This window comes from Amblyraja radiata, chromosome 31 (genome assembly GCF_010909765.2).
Source record: "Amblyraja radiata isolate CabotCenter1 chromosome 31, sAmbRad1.1.pri, whole genome shotgun sequence".
NCBI lineage: Eukaryota > Metazoa > Chordata > Chondrichthyes > Rajiformes > Rajidae > Amblyraja > Amblyraja radiata.
In genome coordinates, this window is record NC_045986.1 from 30,215,701 (window position 1) to 30,230,474 (window position 14,774).

At 48.9% G+C, this 14,774-nt stretch overlaps 1 protein-coding gene across 4 annotated transcripts in view; it reads right to left on the reverse strand.

Moving 5' to 3' along the window:
• pdpn (podoplanin) overlaps positions 1 to 14,774 on the reverse strand; it is a 34,751-nt gene that overhangs the window by 1,140 nt on the left and 18,837 nt on the right. The window contains exons 2-4 of one of the 4 annotated variants that reach the window (XM_033048432.1): positions 8,653 to 8,659; positions 7,496 to 7,695; positions 5,806 to 5,923 (exon numbers count right to left, since the gene is read on the reverse strand). In XM_033048432.1, coding sequence (XP_032904323.1) covers positions 5,806 to 5,923; positions 7,496 to 7,695; positions 8,653 to 8,659 — 325 coding nt within the window. Of the gene's footprint in view, positions 1 to 5,805; positions 5,924 to 7,495; positions 7,709 to 8,652; positions 8,660 to 14,774 lie in introns of all 4 variants that reach the window. The other 3 variants (XM_033048433.1, XM_033048430.1, XM_033048431.1) reach the window with 3 other exon arrangements.

Sequence of the window (14,774 nt, forward strand, 5' to 3'; positions counted from 1 at the left end):
CCCTACACATTATACCATCCTACACACTAAGCCAATTAACCTACAAACCTGGCGTCTGTGGAGTGTGGGAGGAGACCAGAGGACCAGGGAGAACGTGCAAATACCACACAGACAGCACCCGTAGTCAGGGTCGAAGAGAGACACAAAATGCTGGAGTAACTCAGCGGGACAGGCAGCAGCTCTGGAGAGAAGGAATGGGTGACGTTTCACGTCGAGACCCTCCTTCAGACTGAGAGTCAGGGGAAGATGGGGTTGCAACAGAGATAAGGAAGTGTAAGGTGTGAGAAGGAGGCATCAAAGTGGATGGAGATCGAGAAGGTAAGAACAAAGCAAACAGAGATAAAATGTGACAACACCCGGGTCTCTGGCGCTGTAAGGCAGCAACTCTACCGCTGCACCAGCTTGCTGTCCTGGAACTCCGATGGTCCCGTTAGTTATTGGGTCAGTCAGGGATAAGTTTTACCACATTGACATGTTGGATGGTGATCAGAAGTAAGCCCTCCCAGGGGGGAATTTTCCCTTCTGAAGATTATTATACATTTCATAAATAAAACAGTGGAGTCTAAACTAGACTTACAACAGTGCCGGCGGCAACAGTGTGGTAAACAGTTGCTGTCCGCAGACTTTCTTTGGACTCCTTCCATGACTCGTGCCGTTGAGCAAGGCACAAGCTGGCTTCACTTACAGAGTAACGTGTGGTGGGGGTGAGCTGGGGCTAGGATGCCAGGAGTTGGCCAGACCAGAGAGGAATGATCTCTCCCTCAATGGAAATGTGCAGTTTTGGTCTCCCAATTTGTGGAAGGACATTCTTGCTATTGAGGGAGTGCAGCGTAGGTTCATCAGGTTAATTCCCGGGATGGCGGGACTGACGTATGATGAAAGAATGGGCTTGTATTCACTGGAATTTAGGATGAGAGGGGGATCTTACGGAAAAATGGTTATGGAGCCATTCGGCCCATCAAGTCTACTGCATTATTCTATCATGTCTGATCTATCATTCCTACTCAACCCCATTCTCCTGCCTTTTCCCCATAACCACTGACATCCGTACTAAATAATCCCACAGATTCACCACCCTCTGACAATGATTTTCACCATTGGAGTCTCCCTGAAAAATAATATTTAATCATCTGCAGAAAAGATTTGTCTGCTGGCAGTAGACAACTGTGATGCAACCTGTTGGTTCTTTAAGGCTAACTATTGTATTTCATTATATTTACCCCACACAGGTACTCAATCCCATTGGATCTTTTGTGCAAGTATTGACATTTAACTGTACAAGCATGTTTAGTTTAGTCTAGTTTAGTTTAGTTCAGATACAGCGTGGAAACAGGCCCTTCAGCCCACCATGTCTGTGCCGACCAGCGATCCCCGCACACTAACACTATCCTACACACACTGGGGACTATTTTTACATTTATACCAAGCCAATTAACACGCAAACCTGTGCGGTCTCGGGGAGAACGTGCAAACTCCGTACAGGCAGCACCCGTGGTCGGGATCGAAGCCGGGTCTTTGCGCCGTGAGGCAGCAAATCTACCGCTTGGCCACCATGACGGTCTATCACATGTTCAATCCCGTGATATAATTTGTGGACGTATTGTCATTTAAACCTACAAGTATGTTTGGGCAACAAACAGTCATCTAACAAAGGTAGACAAAAAATGCTGGAGAAACCGCTGAGTTTCTCCAGCATTCTTGTCTACCTTCGATTTTACTTCGGAGTCACGTGAGTGACTACGTGAAGAACCCGCTCAGCGCGCATGCGCGGCATTAACGCCAGCAGTGCAACAGCGGCTGCAACGGGAGTTAGGGGGGGGGGCAGCGCTCCCGCTACAGAATGAAACGGACCGTCAGGTGAGTACCCTGAGGTCGGGTTTCTATTACAGGGGAGCCTTTTTCTGCTTGTGTTTTACAGGCAGAGAAAAAGGCTCTGGAACAAAACTGTCCCCCGTTCAAGGAGGAAAGTTTTTCCGTCGGGGAGGGGGGCAGCAACAGGCGGTAGGAGCGTTTACCCGGTGTTCCGCTATTCCCCGACACCGTGCCGAGCCCAGCCCGCTAGTACCTGAGCAGCGGGCTGGATGCATAGCCACCCAAAGAGGCATCCGGCAGGTGTTCCCGATTTGGGGCGGGACGTCTCTCCACCCGCACGGGGGGAGAGAGAGCCGCCTGAGCCGCTGGAGCGGCTCTCGGAGCAGGTGCCTGCGAGACGCGCTGCTTGAGGGGCGCTCTCGCTTCTACAAGGCACAAAAGCTCTAGAAGAACCTGTCCCCCGCTCGACTCCAACGGAGGAGCGTTCCATTGCAGGGGGGGCAGCAACAGGCGGTAGGAACAATTACCGGGCGCTCCGCTATCCCCATCACCGCGCCGAGCCCAGTCCCGCTAGTGCCTGAGCTGCGGGCTGGATGTTTAGCCATCCGAACAGGCATCCGGCCGGTGGCTTCCGACTTGTCGGAGGGGACGTCTCTCTACCCGCATGGGAGAGAGACAGCCGCCTGAGCCGCTGGAGCGGCTCCTGGAGCAGGAGCTCCTGCGAGACACGCTACGTGAGGGGCAGTCTCGCTGGAGGGTTCAGGCATACCCTCCACAGTGCCTAGGCACTGCCCATCGCTTCCTCCTTAGTATGGTTAGCTTTGGGGTGACCAGGGGCTGGGCTGGTCATGAAGAGGGGTCACTGGCTGAACAACATCGGGAGTATGCTTGAGGTACAGGATCAGGAAGAGCTGCTGGGTGTGGCCGCTATGTGGCTCCACCACTAGCGAGATGGCTTTTCAGTCTCAACTGATGGCCAGCTTACTACCTGTTCTTTCAAAAATCTCCAAGACAGGTAGTCATGAGGCGTTGGAGTTCATCACGCTTCCCCTAAATTGCATTTACTCAAAGTGGCCACCATTATTGGAGGGTACATTGAGCATCGCTTTAAAAAAGCCAAAATATCAAAAAATGAATTTGATAACCCTGACGTCGGCTATCATTTTCGCATGCTCTTCCAGAGGGTCACGGTAGTATAACAAAACACCTGACCTACAGTTCGCAGTGCTCCGGAACTTCTCAGGAAGTTACAAAACCTGCCCTCAAAGAACGCCAACCTCACAAAAACTGGACGAAGTGTCCAAAATATCGGCGCAAGAGGGCAGGGTCTAGAATGAGCACCACACGTAAACCAGTCAGCAGTACCTCTAACGCGTCCACCAGGAGGGTCCACCTCATGGTACTGGTGAAAGCTCGGGGCCTGCATGCCAATCCCGTAAGCCTTTCAGGCCAAGGCCCAGAGCAGGCCCCATGGAAAAATGCGCCACCCCCCAACACCACCACCACGTCAGACAACGTGCAAGACTCGTTGGACCGGCAGGAAACAGAAGAATACCCATAACCATAGAGGTAGGTGGGTCTGGTTCCTACCAACGTATAGAAAATAGGGGCTTAATACTAACAGGGGGGAGATTACACCTGTTTTAAGAAGCACGGGAGTCTATCACAGTGATCAGTATATACTCAATGGCTTTAGTGGATACAAAATACAATTCATACTAGAAAAATTGCCACCAGTTCAACATTTACCCCAGAGGGTATTTTCCCTCTCCGTTAAAGAAACGAGAGGGACAAGCTGTACTGGTGAGACTAATTACAAAGGGTATCATGGGAGACATGAACCCTTGGAATTCGTATCAAATATTCGTCACTAAACCCAAAAAGATGGTGGATGTCGCATCATCATTGACTTAACTTCACTAAATATGGTTGTTAAGTATATACATTTCAAAATGGAACCGGTTGTTACTGCCAAACAACTAATTTCCAAAGGATACTTCATGGCAAGCATTGATCTTAAAGATGTTTACTATTTTAGTACCATTCACAAGGATCATCGCAGATACCTGAAATTTACCTGGATGGGGTAGCTATGGCAATTTAAAGCGTTACCCAATGGGAAAATAGGCAAGACCATGGAATTGACTATGTTAGCTGTATCAGCTACCAAACAGTTATTCGAAACCCTGGGATTGTCTTACATCCAGATAAATTTAAGTTGAAGCCATCCACAATCATGGACTACTTTCGCTTCACAATTAATTCAGTCTACGTGACTGTAACTTTGCCAAGAGACAAAACAGTGGAATTGGCACAATCATGCAACAATTTAATGGTCCACGTACTCCCAACTATTCGACAAGTAACAGAGTAATTGGGAATATGGTAGCAGCATTTCCGGCTACACAATTCAGACCTTTGCACTGTCAAAACTTACAAAGAGCAAAGGTACAGGCACCAAAACGACATACAGGTCATTATGATCGTGTCATGAAGTCACCCACTGAAGCAATATCATAACTACAGTGGTGGTGGGCAAAAAATGTTTGGCATAATTTCAACCTATTATCATCACTAACAAGTAGTAGATGGACTAACCCAGAATCATCGTTACCACTTACACTGGGCATTAATTATCTACAGATGTTGGGTGACTTTTATGGTTTAAAAGCATATGCACAAATATGCATCACTTGCATGTACGGTTACAAATAGATAATACTACGGTGGCAGCCTACATTAACCATATGGGCGGCATAAAATCGGTATCATGCGACAAGTTGGTCAACACAATTTGGCAATGGTGTGTCGAAAGACATATTTGGCTATCAGTAACTTACCTGCCAGGTAAGCTAAATACAGTGACAGACACCAGGTCACGTAAAATTAATGACAATGGATGTTAAACCCCAAATAATTTGCAAAAGTTATCATGCAATATGGCACACCAGATATCGATTTATTTGCATCAAGGCTAAATCACCAGGTACCTATGTATGTCGCTTGGGAACCAGACCCTGAGGCAGCAGCGGTAGATGCCTAATCCAGTCATGGAATTCCGGGCTTACCCACCAGAACCACGGTTATGTGCCATGACCCACCTACTATCCTACATAGACACAACCAAAATATTTGAGGGAGATGAAAAGCCTTGTGGGTCAGTCATAAAAAACCTTATGGTCGGGTGACAAGCCAAACCATTGCGAGATGGCTCAAGCAGGTGCTAAAAACTGCTGGGATAAACATTAACATGTACAAATATTATTCCACCAGGGCAGCATCCACGTCGACGACTAAAAGAATGGACATGCCTATAGACCACATCCTGGCTACAGCAGGATGGTGGGGGGAAAGACCGTTCAGAAATTTTATAATAAGCCGTTGGCAAAACCTGTTTTATTTGCAGTAAAGATTTACGGACTGCAAATATTTAATTTAAGCCCAGGGGAACAATTTAATTTCTTTGTTGTTATTGTTTAAAAAATACCATTGTGTTTTTCTACAAACAGATTCATTGGTTGATTACGATAACACACTTCCTCCCTCAAAGACTTCGACAGTGAGTGAAATAAAACTGTTACACGGTTTGAAATCACAGAGCTTTGAAGTCTTCACGTAGTCACTCACGTGACTCCGAAGTAAAATAGTAAGATTAAACGAGAACTTACCAGTTAGAAGTTTGATCTGTATTTTATGAGGAGTTACGATGATGGATTACGTGCCCTCCGCTCCCACCCTCATAATATGGGTCAAACTGATGTCTCCTTTTCTTTACTATGTTTACTTCAATAACTGTGTCTATCTGTGATTCCACACCGCTGCTTGGAAGTATGCCGCGCATGCGCGCCGAGCGGGTTCTTCACGTAATCCCTCATCGTAACTCCTCATAAAATACAGATCAAACTTCAAACTGGTAAGTTCTCGTTTAATCTTACTATTTTCCAGCATCTGCAGTTCCTTCTTAAACATTCTTCTAACGATGCGCTTACTTACGAATATCCCCCAGACATTTTCTTGATGATGATGACAATGATGGTCAGTACGATGACCACGGCCACGATGGCCCCCACGATGATCCCGATCAGTGTCAGCATTTCCAAGAAGTCCTTCCCTGGAACAAGGACACAGAACACACACTGAACGTTATTCCTCTCGTTTATTATATTGTTTACAGTGCACGCCGTTTGAATATTCTGTGGTGCTGCCTCATAGTTCTATCCAAAGATCCAACAGCGGAGCAAGATAGATCACTCGGCCAAAAATTCGTAGTACGGTCGTGGGCAGATTCGTGGGTAATTTTCGGCCCCATTTCCGTAACCGGCTTCCATCTCTCCACCAAAGATCCCGTAGCGGAGCAAAGATACTAACGCGGAGACGGAAGCCGGTTACGGAAACATCCTCGTAAAAATAAAAGTTCTTTGGTAAAAATCTTCTTCTCATTTTCAGAATTATAATTTATTAACACAAACTGTTCCCCCGCAACGTTGATTACACTGTGGGTCGGGTGCGGTTACGGAAATGGATGAAAAAAAGGCCCACGTTCCGCTCCGTTGCGTACTACACGTCAGCCCGTTGCATTTAGCAGGAGTGGTCTATCTTGCTCCGCTATAGGATCTTTGGTTCTATCCGGGACGTACTGTATGACAATAAAACCCTCCTGACCCTTGACCAGCTGACTGCGAGTGTGGTCTCACCCCCACCCCCACCCCCCCCCCCCACCTTGGCTCCACCTGCAGTGAATGGAACAGAACGAGATCCACAATCTCCACCACAGGGGCAGCACAGCGGTGGAGTTGCTGCCTCACAGAGACCCGTGTTAGATCCCGACTACGGGCGCTGTCTGTACGGAGTTTGCACGTTCTCCCCGGTGACCTGCGTGGGTTTTCTCCGGGAGCTCTGGTTTCCTCCCACACTACAAAGACGTACAGTTTTTGTCGGCTAATTGGCTCTGGTGCAATTGTAAATCGTCCCCAATGTGTGTAGGGTAGTGCTAGTGTACGGGGTGATAGCAGGGCGGCGCGGACTCAACGGGCCGAAGGGCCTGTTTCCGCAATGAATCTCTATCCAGTAAAATTGCAGATGCTGGTAAAATCGAAAGTAGACGCAAAACGCCGGAGTAACTCAGCGGGACCGGCAGCATCTCTGGAGAGAAGGAACGGGTGACGTTTCGGGTCGAGACCCTTCTTTCAGACTGAAGAAGAGTCTCGACCCGAAACATCACCCGTTCCTTCTCTCCAGAGATGCTGCCGGTCCCGCTGAGTTACTCCAGCATTTCGTGTCTATCTTCAAATGACGTCACGCGCTCCAGAAGGCTGTGCGGGCGCATGATGACGGGCGCGACAATCGCGGGACCGTCGCGCGTCCAGCCTGTTGCGTAAAAAAATGTCGCGACACTTTGAAAAAACATCGCGCGTCAACACGTCATCACGCCGCGCTGCGCGGCGTGATGACGTGTTGACGTGCGATGTTTTTTTTCGGTGACCTGATACGTCAGTCAATGATGTCGGCAGTCGCCGAAAAAAAAAAAAAAAAAAAAAAAATAAAAATAAAATAAAAATCATCAAGTGGGACAGGCCCTCACATCCAGCATTTTGTGTCTCCCCAAGAATCGATGACATTCTCACTTGCAGCAACATCACAACGGAATAACTCCACTACAATGGACTTGATTCTATATACGCACCGTTAGAGTCGTCAGCTTCAGGCCCATCGTCTTCAGTGGAGTTGGACTCTCTCGAGGATGTGAAGCTGGAGTCTTTGCTGTCTTCATCAGACTGGGTCTTCTCGCTCCCTGGAGCTAGAGTGATAGGTAGCCCCGACAACGTGGAGACATTTTTCTCTTCACTTCCTCCAATGGTCACTGGCTCAACGTCATCCGGCGCAAACGTCCCTTCATCAGGGAAGAAAAGAAAGCAGTCTATTAGTCAGCACCCTTGTGCCATCAACCTCATACCTGATGTGTAGCAAGGAACTGCAGATGCTGGTTTACACCGAAGATGGACACAAAGTGCTGGAGTAACTCAGCCGGTCAGGCAGCATCTCGGAGAAAAAGGATGGGTGACGTTTTGGGTCAGGGGGGTTATGGACTCAACCTTACCTGAGGTCATCTGATGCCGGCCCAGATTTGTTCTGGCCTTTTCTTACCTCCGGTTTATCCCCCCCCTCCTCTACTTTCTACTGAAGACCTTTCCACTTCTACCTCTACTTTCTACCTAAGTAGGGCCTAGACCTGAAACGTCACCTATCCATGTTCTCCACAGATGCTGCCTGACCCGCTGAGTTACACCAGCACTCTGTGAAACGTCACCTATCCATGTTCTCCACAGATGCTGCCTGACCCGCTGAGTTACTCCAGCACTCTGTGAAACGTCACCTATCCATGTTCTCCACAGATGCTGCCTGACCCGCTGAGTTACACCAGCACTCTGTGAAACGTCACCTATCCATGTTCTCCACAGATGCTGCCTGACCCGCTGAGTTACTCCAGCACTCTGTGAAACGTCCTTAATTATGGCCAGAAAACGGCGAGAAAACAAATACTTAAATTCTGCAAACACACACCAGTCCCTACTGTTAAGATGTGGATCACAAACATGTCCGAGACACTACATTTGGAAAATATTAGGCTTGTCTTTGCAGAAAAACCAGATTAAATTTTTAAGACATGGACACCCTTTACCGAATTCTTACAAGGATAGTATGGTGCAACACAACTTTGGGTTTAAATCCAACTATGGGTTGGGGGGGAGGTGGGGGGGCGGGGGGGGGGGGGGGTCTGGACGAGTGGCAGGTATATCTCCACTTTTTTCTTTTTTTCTTTTTCCTTTTTTTTTTTTTCTTCTCCTCTCTTACATCTTAATCCACTCTTTGTCCACACTAGTGGTATAATAATAATAATAATAAACTTTATTTATAAAGCGCTTTAAACAACCGCAGTTGCCACAAAGTGCTGTACATGAGAACTCATGGACAAAAAGTAATTACAAACCATTAAAAACCGTAAACCGAAGGACTAAAAACAGTAAAAATTAAAAGACATTAAAAGCACTAAGAACAGGAGCAATGTCTCAGCCAGTGTCGAAAGCCAGAGAATAAAAATGTGTTTTTAGGGAGGATTTGAAGATGGACAGTGAGGGGGCCTGTCTGATGTGCAGCGGCAAGGTGTTCCAGAGTGCCGGAGCAGCAACAGAGAAGGCTCTATCCCCTCTGAGCTTCCGCTTAGACCTTGGTACCTCAAGGAGCAGCTGATCAGCTGACCTGAGGCACCGGGCAGGAGCATATAGGTGGAGCAGCTCAGAGAGGTAAGGCGGGGCGAGCCCATTCAACGATTTGAAAACAAATAAAATCATTTAAAAATGAACTCGAAAGTGCACTGGGAGCCAGTGTAGGGAGGCCAAAATTGGCGTAATGTGCTCCCTCTTTCGAGTTCCGGTCAAAAGGCGAGCGGCAGCATTTTGAACCAGCTGGAGACGAGCCAATGATGCTCGTGCGACTCCAGAGTAGAGTGCGTTACAGTAATCCAGCCTAGATGTAATAAAGGCATGGATTACTGTTTCAAAATGCTGCCGCTCGAGAATGGGCTTCACCTTTGCCAGCTTCCTTAGGTGAAAGAAGCTGGACTTAACCACCGCGCCTATTTGTTTATCTAGTTTAAAATCACCGTCCATCCTAAAACCCAGGTTTAAAACGGTTGGCTTTACGGACAATGCCAGTGGACCCAAGTCAACAAAGGGAGGTTCACGGCAGCCATTGGGGCCAAACAAAATCACCTCTGTCTTTCTTTCATTAAGTCCCAGAAAGTTTAAGGCCATCCAGGACTTAATGTCCTCAAGACAAGACAGAAGTGATTTTAGAGAATAGTCGTCTTCTTTCCTGAGTGGCATATATAACTGGCTATCATCTGCATAAAAGTGAAAGGAGATGCCATGCCTTCTTAAAATTGAGCCCAGAGGAAGTAGGTACAAGGAGAAGAGCAGGGGCCCTAAAATTGAGCCCTGTGGAACCCCATATGCCAAGGGAGTGGAGGAGGATTCAAAGCCAGCAAGGCATACACGCATGGTTCTGTCTGCCAGATAGGACCTGAACCATCCCAGGGCACTGCCACAAAGTCTAGGGGTCCTGTCTTTTCACTGAGCCTCAGTATAAATATGCCCATAAGTCAGTGGAAGACAGAGGCCACTGCCAAAGGTGGATACGGATAGATTGGGGAAGAGAGGAGTCAGCGCAGTGTTCCAGTTGTAAATCCTTCCCTGGTTTCAGCGCAGCGACAGGAACGAAGATTTACTTTTCTACGAGGCAGGTTCAGAAGCAAACACAACAGGGTAAAAGAATAAGGAGTAAGCCATTTAGAACGGAGACAAGGAAACGCCTTTTCTCACAGAGAGTGGCGAGTCTGTGGAATTCTCTGCCTCAAAGGGCGGTGGAGGCCGGTTCTCTGGATGCTTTCAAGAGAGAGCTAGATAGGGCTCTTAAAAATAGTGGTCAGGGGATATGGGGAGAAGGCAGAAACGGGGTACTGATTGGGGATGATCAGCCATGATCACATTGAATGGCGGTGCTGGCTCGAAGGGCCGAATGGCCTACTCGTGCACCTATTGTCCATTGTCTTATCGTTCCCCTTCCCCTCCATCCTCCAGTCAGTCAGAGGTCACCTTCAGGTCACCCGCATGGCCTAGTTTTACCTTCTCCCCAAAACCCATCAACACAACTCCTGCACCTATTGTCCATTGTCTAAGAACAACAGGCTGGAAATATATTGAAGCCAAGAGGAAGGGTGAAGTTGACACAAAGTTGAATCCTTTGTTCTGGGCCCCGTGTCTATTTTGGTCACCTATTTCCTTCGTGCTCGGGCTCCAGTTGCTTTGGGGAGATGTTAAAAAATGCAGCTTATTCCAGCGATGTTTGGAATGTGACCAAAACATTCTTCAGACGATGCAAAGTTTATTTTCCCTCGTTAAAGATGATCCATGAATCAGGAGTTGGAGTGGAGAGACAAGGAACTGCAGATGCCGGCTTACCATGGAAAGGCACAAAGTGCTGGAGTAACTCAACGGGTCAGGCAGCGTCCCCGGAGAACATGGATAGGTGATGTTTCGAGTTGAGATCTTTCTTCAGGCTAGAAGACTGAGGAAGAGTCCTGACCCGAAACGTCACCTATCCATGTTCTCCACAGATGCTGCCTGACCCGCTGAGTTACTCCAGCACTCTGTGAAACGTCACCTATCCATGTTCCCCACAGATGCTGCCTGACCCGCTGAGCTACTCCAGCACTCTGTGAAACGTCACCTATCCATGTTCTCCACAGATGCTGCCTGACCCGCTGAGCTACTCCAGCACTGTGTGAAACGTCACCTATCCATGTTCTCCACAGATGCTGCTGCACCCGCTGAGTTACTCCAGCACTCTGTGAAACGTCACCTATCCATGTTCTCCACAGATGCTGCCTGACCCGCTGAGTTACTCCAGCACTCTGTGAAACGTCACCTATCCATGTTCTCCACAGATGCTGCCTGACCCGCTGAGTTACTCCAGCACTCTGTGTCTTTCACAAGGAACTGAAGGAGTTCAACGGAATGAAAGAGGGGGAAACAAAGGGAGAAGATAGAAACAAAATGCCGGAGTATCTCAGCCTAACTCAGATGACCTGTGGAAGGATGGAGCCCACAATGGTCCATTGTTGGTTGGGGCAGATGTGCTAATGACAGGGATACAAGGATGTGAATAGTGGAACTGTTGGGACGACTGGGGGTGGGGGAGAGAATAGTGTGGGGGGGGGGAGGAATACAGGACATTTGAAATGAGAGAAGTCAACGTTGATAGCGCTGGCTTGTAAGCTGCCATGGCCCTCATTATAGAAACATAGACAATAGGTGCAGGTGTAGGCCATTCGGCCCTTCGAACCCGCACCGCCATCCAATATGATCATGGCTGATCATCCAACTCAGTATCCTGTACCTGCCTTCTCTCCATACCCCCTGATCCCTTTAGCCACAAGGGCCACATCTAACTCCCTCTTAAATACAGCCAATGAACTGGCCTCAACTACCTTCTGTGGCAGAGAGTTCAGTCTGTCCCAAGGGGCGGTGGTGAGATTAAGGGAAAGTCAATGGGAAAATTCATCCAGGTCGATGGTAAAATGACCTTGACTTGATTGGTTCCCCTTCCTCTCCATCCTCCAGTCAGGCAGAGGTCACCTTCACAAAGCTTTAACCAGACTCAGCGTTTCCCAGCCTCCCGGCCAACACCCGTCACACTGAGCTGCCAGAGGAGGATTAGGAGCCCGCCTGCTTTGTCTCAAGCTCTGGAGCGATCAGTCGACTGTTTACAAACACAGCCTGGTGCTTCAGTACACGACACAAGGCAGCCGCCCGGGACGCTAGCCAGGAATCGGCAGAGACACAGCGCGAGTTTCATCTCCTCGCCAACAACCCGAGCGGTCGCTTGTATCAACATGTGGCCGGCTGGTGCCCAGCGGCCTCTTGTTCTCCCTCAGCTGCCGGACAAGGTAGTTGAGGAGGGGACTATCGCAATGCTGAAGAAACATTACACAGGTACATGGATAGGACAGGTTTGGAGGGATATGGACCAAACGCAGGCATGTTGGCCAGGTTGGGCAAGTCGGGCCGAAGGGCCTGTTTCAATGCTGTATCACTCTATGACTGACGGATCTGGCAGGCACAAACTCAGCTGAAGGAGTTTATCGGTTCATTGAGGAAGGATTAAAGTGCACAGAATAAGGGACAGCGCGGTGACACTGCGGTGGAGGCGTTGCCTAACGGCGCCAGACTCCTGTACGGGGAGATCGTGCAAACTCCGTACAGGCGTACGTCCGGATCAAACCCGGGTCTCTGGCGCAATGCGGCAGCAACTCTACCGCTGCACCACCCAAATAATCGCAACCCGAGTCTCAACCCAAAATGTTGATGGTCCCTTCCCCCGACCCGCTGAGTTACTCCAGCACTCTGTGTCTTTCATAAGAAGCTGAAGGAGTTCAACGGAATGAAAGAGAGGGAAACAGAGGGAGAAGCTAGAAACAAAATGCCGGAGTATCTCAGCCTAACCTGTGGAACGACACGCTGCCTTATGCCCCTGTCCCACTTAGGAAACCTGAACGGAAACCTCTGGAGACTTTGCGCCCCACCCAAGGTTTCCGTGCGGTTCCCGGAGGTTTTTGTCAGTCTCCCTACCTGCTTCCACTACCTGCAACCTCCGGCAACCACCTGCAACCTCCGGGAACCGCACGGAAACCTTGGGTGGGGCGCAAAGTCTCCAGAGGTTTCCGTTCAGGTTTCCTGTGGGACAGGGGCATTACTCCAGCCGTTAGTTCTTTGCAACCAAATGATGCTGGTCGCCACGCACAAATGTGTATGTCCATGTATCAAAGGACATCAAAATATTCATGCACAGAGATATTTGATAACATATACACAGACACACACAGAGAGAGAAGTCGTTCTCCACAAATCCACTTGCTTTGATGACTGAATGGATCCCTGCATAGTTTTATACTGACCAAACATAGCTCTAAGGGGAATCATCTCCACTCTCCAGGCCTCACTGCAAACCACAATGAGTCTGAACTCAGCTTCACGACTTGGTGATCCTTAGTGCAGGACTAAATCAACAGACACAAAATGCTGGAGTAACTCAGCGGGACAGGCAGCATCTCTAGAGAGAAGGAATGGGTGATGTTTCGGCTCGTGATCCTCGTTTAGACTGACCCTTTTCATATTTGACCATTTCTGGCTGGCTGACCTCCAAACCTTATCTTATTCCAACCCTGGAATTCTCTGCCTCAGAGGGCGGTGGAGGCAGGTTCTCTGGATGCTTTCAAGAGAGAGCTAGATAGGGCTCTTAAAAATAGCGGAGTCAGGGGATATGGGGAGAAGGCAGGAACGGGGTACTGATTGGGGATGATCAGCAATGATCACATTGAATGGCGGTGCTGGCTCGAAGGGCCGAATGGCCTCCTCCTGCACCTATTGTCTTATCGTTCCGCTTCCCCGCCATCCTCCAGTCAGTCAGAGGTCACCTTCAGGTCACCCGCATGGCCTAGTTTTACCTTCTCCCCAAAACCCATCAACACAACGGCAGACCCCGGCAGACCCGTTGTTTCTGTTTGCTCCTGTCCCACTGAATTAATTTCCACACACCTCGACTCCATCCTATCCCCCCCCCTGGTCCAATGCCCCCCTACCTATGTCCAAGACACTTCACAAGCCCTTCGTCTCCTCAATGACTTCCATTTTCCAGCCTCCCATGTTTGAAGAAGGGTCTCGACCTGAAACGTCGCCCATTCCTTCTCTCCAGAGATGAATGAATGAATGGATAAGTTTATTGGCCAAGTATTATATACATACAAGGAATTTGCCTTGGTGCTCCGCCCGCAAGTGACAACATGCTGCCTGTCCCGCTGAGTTACTCCAGCATTTTGTGTCTACCTTAGATGGTACCCGACTTCTCGTCAACCTCACGGTAAGGTTGCCAGGACAATACAAGAGAGGTGTGCGAGTGTTCCAGGGAGATGGCTGGTTCAGTAATGTCGATCCCACCTCAGAGGACCGGAGCAACCAGCAACGTACTTGCTCTGTAGGATCGGAATGGTTTTGAGTCACTCAGACTGGTTCATGTCCCCTCCCCGTCAACTCCAAAGCTGCCACATGACGAGTGTTTGACGGCACTGGGCTGGAACTCGCTGGAGAAAATGCTAATCCCTTATCATGTATCTGTACACTGTGGACGGCTCGATTGTAATCATGTTATTGTCTTTCCGCTGACTGGTTAGCACGCAACAAACATTTTCACTGTCTGCCTCACTATCTACCTCATTGGAGACCCTCGGACTATCCTTGATCGGGCTTTGGGATGACAGATGGCACAATGGGCTAAGTGTTCGGCTGGCAACCGGAAGGTAGCCGGTTCGAATCCCGCTTGGAGTGCATACTGTCGTTGTGTCCTTGGGC